The sequence below is a fragment of the Grus americana genome, chromosome 17 (assembly GCF_028858705.1).
Source record: "Grus americana isolate bGruAme1 chromosome 17, bGruAme1.mat, whole genome shotgun sequence".
Taxonomy (NCBI): Eukaryota; Metazoa; Chordata; class Aves; order Gruiformes; family Gruidae; genus Grus; species Grus americana.
The window spans coordinates 6,416,832-6,423,297 of NC_072868.1; the positions used below are offsets into that span (position 1 = coordinate 6,416,832).

At 58.7% G+C, this 6,466-nt stretch overlaps 1 protein-coding gene across 1 annotated transcript; it reads right to left on the reverse strand.

The window, feature by feature from the left end:
• Nucleotides 1-474: 474 nt before the first annotated feature.
• On the reverse strand, nt 475-5,944 carry PIGT (phosphatidylinositol glycan anchor biosynthesis class T). The gene is given in 13 exon segments (XM_054845386.1): nt 475-1,002; nt 1,138-1,221; nt 1,358-1,523; nt 2,039-2,239; nt 2,338-2,503; nt 2,806-2,903; nt 2,985-3,072; nt 3,335-3,421; nt 3,579-3,679; nt 4,141-4,268; nt 5,116-5,293; nt 5,673-5,863; nt 5,865-5,944. Coding segments are annotated over 13 exon segments (1,806 nt in total). The 5' UTR covers nt 5,930-5,944; the 3' UTR covers nt 475-749.
• Between the last annotated feature and the right edge of the window lie 522 nt (nt 5,945-6,466).

The following is a 6,466-nucleotide window of genomic DNA, read 5'->3' on the forward strand; positions in this document are numbered from 1 at the left end:
GAGCCCAGAGGCTCCCCAAAGCTTTGGGGACACTGTGCAGAAATGATACCGGGGAGAAATGATACTGGGGAGGCAGGGGAGGATCTTGTGCTGCAGCAGAGGGGTGAGCAGGTGGAAGGGTTTCAAAATCCTGCAAATAGAAGCTGGGAGCAGGAAAAGCTTTTTCTTGAGGAAAAAAATAAACCCTTGGTATGGCTGAGGTATGCCCAAAACCCTTAGTATGCCCCAAAATTAATTTGCAAACTGGCTCAAATGTGGTGAAGTGTGGCAGGAGGGCACTGAAACATGGCAGTGTGGAAGATGGTAGAGCAGATGAAGCCATCTCTTCGCTGCAGATCACGCCCCTACTGTGCTGCATCTCCTCCCAGCTGACGCGGGGAGCGTGCTGGAGACCTGGCAGCTCACGGGTCTTACAGGGTCAACTCTGCCTGTGGGGCCGAGAAAGTAAAACCAACCTGGAGCAGCACAAAAGTACAAAACAGCTCAAGTTTACTTCCAGCATCGTTCCCAGCACATTACCCTCTCCCAAACAGAAGTCTTTCCCAATCCCACAGCAGTGCAGTTCAGTAGTCAATGGGCTTAGAGCCATTTTCCGATGGAAGTGATCTCTCAGCTTGTTGGATCCTGAAAAGAGATCCAAACAGCAAAATGGAGCAGGCTGCTTCCAGCAAAGACAAGAGGCAGCAGCGCTTTGCTCTCTGGGCCTCCCCACGGAGCCCCGAGGCCAGTACCGGCTGCCCGGGTTTCCCTCAGAGCGGGGGCACCCCCCTGAATTTGCGGATGATGTTGGCCAGCCGCTTGGCCAGTCCGCCCCGGCTCGGCTCTTCCACGTGAAACGTTCTGGTCAGCAGGTTGTAGAAGGAGCCGTAGCACACTGCCACCACGGTGCAGGTCAGGCAGATGACGTTATAGGGCATGCTGAAGTCTGGCGTCGGCAAGTTCACCAGCAGCGGCTCCGTGTACAGGCGCACAAAATAGCTGGAGCCATCAGAGGAAGGAAACCTGGAGAGCGGAAGCAGGAAAGGGAGCGTCAGCGTGCACAGGACCACCGTTTCATGCTCACCAGACGGGATGACAGCAGCCGGCAGCCCGCAGGCGCTGCGGTACGGCCCTGCTCCCCAGCACAGGCACACTCACAGCGAGGTGAAGAGAGGGCTCTGCTCCACATCCATGTCCTTCATTGCAATGACGCTGGGCACCAGGGCGCTAAGCACAGATGAACTAAAGAGACAAAGGACACGCTGGTGTCAGTCCTGACAGCAGAGAGACGGCAAGAGTTCTTCCCGTCCCCAGAGACCTGGGCAGCATGTCCTACACAAGGCCCAGAAGGGGATGAGGAGCTGAGGTACATCGTTACCTGACGTAAAAGCCGTGATTGGGGTCAGGTGTATACTCCGTCCACTTCAGTAAGGCCCTCTCAAACTGGATTGTGATCTTGGTGACAGAGTTGGCTGGCAGCTGGATCAGCATCTCCAAGAGGTGAGGCCGTCTCCGGTCCTGGGCTGGCTGGTAGTGGATATAACCTAACCCCAAAGAGATGTGTCAGTGGCACCGGGGGACCTTGTCCAATCTCACGTTGCCTGGGCACCTCCCATGGGGTGGGTGCTCCTGCTTCCGCTGTCCCGGGAGAGGTTTTCTGGGCAAGTAAAGATGCACAGGTAGCAAAAAGCATATGTTAAAGCTACATCTGGCTGGTCTTTAGAGCTGATGACCCATGAAAGTCAGGCGCTCATAGGGAAAGGTACAAATGCAAAGTAAGAGCCAGTCATCAGTTTTAAATCAAGCCTCCTTTACTACAAAAATCAATTCACTTTGGTTTGGACCCTTGTTGGATTATGAAACACTGCCCATGTGCCTCTTATAAAACAGACTTAATAAAGTCTGATCTGCTGCAAGTGCTGAACTGAAGGCTAGGGAAACATCCTAACATGTTCTGTTACCCAGTCCAGTTCCCCAGTGATCACTGGGGCCCAAGGGAGGGACTAAACCATCTCTGGAATGAGCCGCTTGTGCCAAGGGAACTGGCATGTTTACTTACTTGGCTTGTTTTCCTTCCCCTTCGTGACGATAGTCAGAGTGTGCACGTAGAGCCGCAGATACCACGGCACGGTCTCCAGCAGGATCACGGGGAAGGCCCGGTATGGGTGAGTGTTGTAGATGAGAGTGCTGATCTCTCCGGTCTGCAGCCCGTATCCACTCACGTAGCGCTGAGCATGGAGAACGGGGGTTGGCAGTTCCGCTGCAAAAGAGAAAAGGACACAGGAATGGGGGGTGATGCGGGGTGGTAGTTAGGCCTGGAGCCCTGACCAGTGGTGCAGTGAAGTTCTGGTCGCTCACAGCTGTCTTGGGGCCGCTTCCACTTCAGCTGCACGTTGAGGCTGCGAGATGTATTGAAGAGTGAGGGGCTCAGCAGGTCATAGACGGCATAGGTTCTCTTGTCTCCCTGAACAATAGCTTCATGTACAGATACCGGAGGGGGGGTCACTTCCAGTAACTCCTTTTCCTGAGAAAGCAAATGGATCATGAAAGGAAAAGCGCCCCTTGAAGTAACCAGCAGTGCTGGGCAAAGCCCCTCCGGCTGTCCCTGAGCTTTCCCACCCAACAGCCAGCTCAGCGCTCTTACTACCACCACCACGCTCGTGCCCACAGCCCTGCTCAGAGGAAGGAAACCACCTCCCTTCATTAGCCCTGGAGGGCTCCTGGGGGACCCAGGCCATGCAGGGGATGGAGGCAAGGATGTTTCAGAGCCACACGAAGTGGCTGAACCGAGGGAGCAGGGGGTGTTCTCTGGTCCGTGAGCACTACCTTGTTCTTAGGGGAGATGTCGACGTAGACTTTGCTCTGCGATGCCAGAGGACACGCGTCAGTAAGTGTGCGAGAGAACATCTTAAAGAGGGACCAGTCTGCGGGAGGCAAGGCCAGTGGCAGGCTGAGTCAAGTGCCGTGGGCACTCGAGGACCATAGCACACTGCCACCGAGCTTACCTTTCTTTCCTTGGCCGCTGGAAAAGGTGTCAAAGACCACAGTGAGGGTCTGTCTGAGCTCCCAGGACACAGCCAGGCAGGAGGCATCCTGAACAAGAGAAAGAAAGGCAGCTCTGATAACACCTTCTGGAGGGACAGGACACCAGGAGGGAGCTGGAACTCCACCAGGACTGCAAGAATCCCATCGGGACGCAGGTGAGACCAGAGAAGCAGGACAACAGCTGCGTTAGACACAGTGAACCCACCGCAGGGAAGCTGGGCAAACCAGTGTGTCATCTTGCAGTGTCACAAGAAGGGTTTGGATTTTTTCTTGGGGGTCTTAAAGAGGGAGCCTTGAGCCTCGTGCTTACCCTGCAGACAGGGCGGATGTGCACTGCCTGCGAGTGGTAGCTGCTGTGGAACAAGCGCTCGGCCTTCAGCAGCACAGCAAGTCCAGCCTGAAGGGAGAAAAGGAGAAACTCAGCCCCAGGTCTGTTCTCTGCTCCCACTGAGAGAAAAGCCCTGCTGAGACTTCCCAGTGCGAGTTCCCGGATCGCTGTCAGGAACCCAGCTCCATCGGCACTGGCCCAGCAAGGCAGCAGGACTTGTCGTTACCTTTGAGCCACATGGGAGCAGCTTCTTCCAAGGCGTGAGGTTCTCTGTGCAGACCACCTCCCTGGGCAGGACGGCATATCGCAGGAGATGGTGATCTGTCCCTGGGCAGGGAGGTGGAGGGTCAACAGGCTGGTACTGCTACAGGCACGAGAGCAGAAGCAGACCTGTTCCATCCCCCAGTGTACCCCACAGCCAATGTCCCTGAAAAGCCACCAGCTCAATCAGGAATAGAGCCCACTCTGTTCAAAGTGATTTGGAAAGAGTAGGTGAAGGCATATTCTAGCAGATTTTTTTTTCTGAGCACCTTAAATCCTCCAGTCCTTGCTAGCTGTTTCATAAAATACTTTTCAGAGAGACAGACTAGGGCCTGGGAGCATCTGCCATGAGCTGCTCGTGTCTCCTCTGTTCAAATCCAAGCCTCGTTTGTAGGGAGAGGAAATGCTTCCAGGAGGAGGTTAACAGACCCTGTTGTAGACACCCAGACCTGCCCCCGGGTTCCCCGCAGTGCCACAGGGCAGAACTAAAGCTAGAGGCGGGAGTGAGAGGGCAGAGCCGGGCTCACCGTTGGCTAAGCCCAGGGGTTTGAAGGACGCTGTTGGAGTGACTGTATTGGTCGAGTCAATGAAGTTGAGAGAAGCACAGAATATTCCCGAGAGGATGTTACTCAGTTCTTTCCAGGCTTTGTCAACACTGTGTGAGAACAGATACCAGAGATTACTAAGCAGCTCAAATCCTTGGAACAACAAGCTTTAAGTCAGTAACATTCAATAAATATACCAGGGGCGATGATGCTGGCTTTCAGAAGCGTGCAGGCAGAGGGTGCTGGTCACGCACTCTCCAGCTCTCTTGGTATTTTATTCTAATGCTTGAGATGTGGGGAACGTTCACCGCAGGGGCAGCCCCTGCCTGGCAGGGCTTCACGCAGCCAGGGACCCAGTGACAGGTGCAGCTGGTGCATGAGGAGAGAGGCTGGGGGAGCAGGGAGCACGCGGGAGGTGACGTGAGGTGTATGGGGAAGGGGATGCGAGACCTAAAGCAACCCCTTGGTGCAGTTCTGAAGGCTGACCAGACCGGCAGGCAGGGAATGGGCCATTTGTAGGGAGGAAAGAGCTCTGCGAGACCACAGAGAGCTGCTGCCACTCAACCAGGGCCTCTGTGCTAAGGGAGATGGTGACAGGTATTGGAGGAGAGTCAAAGGAAGTGAGTCACGGAGGAGAGGTCAAGATATAACCCTGTCATGTTAGCACAGTGAGGGGTTTGTCATCACAAACCACAAGGGAATTACTTGTTCCTTTAGCGAACAAGGGTTTTCCCTCAGCGTCACATCCTGCCCCCTGCGCTGAGTGGGGCTACGTTCTGCTTTTGCTTAGAGCTGCCCCCGGCGTGGGAGGCTCTTTGTCCCAGCTGACATTTGCCAACCCAGGAGGGCCCTGCACACCACGCGCTGCAGCCGCCTTGTGTGGAAAGCGTGATGGCTCCCGGGAGCGATGGCCGCAGAAGGGACCCGGAGGGACGGACCTGTGCCTGGGGTACCTACTCGGTGACGGTGGGCTGGAACCAGACCCAGAGCTCGGCGCCGGCGGGTGCCTGCAGGGGCGGCTGCCCCCAGGCCTGGGTGCGCCAGAAGCCCTGGGTGAGGGCGAGGTGGAGCTCCCGCACGCCCAGCGCCGCCACCAGCCGCCCCAGCGCCTTCGGGAAGAGCCTGTAGTGAGAGACTGCGGGCGGCGTTAGCCCCTGCCCGGCCCATCTCACCCCCCCGGCCCCCCGCCCTGACATCACAGCAGGGCCTGGCCACACATGACATTGACATCATTCTCCGGTGCTGCCCCCCGCTCACGTCATCGCATGCAGCCCCCTCGTGCTGATGTCACCGCAGCCCCCATAGCCTCGCTCTGCCCTGTTCAGGCTCAACCTCAGCACCCCCGCCTCTGACGTCACTCGCGCCGCTGACATCATCCCCAAACGCGGTAACGTCATCACCCTAATGCAATCTACCTCATCGCGTCGTCACCCCCGTAATAGCTCCACCCCTAGCCCCGCCCCCTGCGCCGCGCCCCAGCCAATAGCGGTCCGTCGGATCCCGCCCCGCCCTACCTGCGCCCCGCTGCAGGTCGGCGTCCCATCGCGTCCGGAACTGGAAGGTGGCGGCCACGTCCCCGGCGGGCAGCGGGCTCAGCAGCAGCTCCTCCCGCAGCGCGTCCCGCCGCTCCCGCCCCGCCCCCGCCCGCCCGGGCCCCGCCGCCAGCAGCAGCGGCAGCAGCAGCGCCGCCAGCATCCCGCCGCCCCCGCCCCTCCGCCGACTTCCGCTTCCGGCCCGACCGGCCAATGGCGGCCGCTTCCGGGGTCGCCATGGAGACGCGGCGCCGCAGCCCCAGCCCGGCCTCGCCCGGTCCCTCATGGGGGAGCGGAGGGTTTTTCGGGCCTCGGGGCCGGCCGGGCAGCCGAGGAGCTGCTGCAAGGAGCAGGTCCGGAGCCTGGCGCCTGCCCCGGCCCGGGGGAGGGAAGCGCCTGCCTGGCCGTGCCTGCGCCCGGCCGAGGGAGAGCGCCCGGCAGCGGCTGCCCCGGCCCAGGAGCGTGGGCGTCCGTTTTGTGGGGTGTTCCCCGAAGGCTCCCTCCCCCGGCTTTTAAAACTGGCGAAGCCCTTGTGTGGCCCGAGCTTGGGTGGTTCACTGCAAGGCTTTGCTGTGCATGAGGACTCTGCAAGGACTGTGCCCGTCCCCGGCGTGACTTCCTCTTCTCAGCTCTTCCCGCTGTTCTCTGCTCTCCCTCTTCCCTTGACGTCTCCTTTCCGGGGGGAAACGTCTATCTCCAGGCGCAGGGCTGTCTGGAAGCACCCTGCTTCTACCGGCTGCCAGCCCCGGCCAGCCTGGGGCCACCCCAGGGGGAAG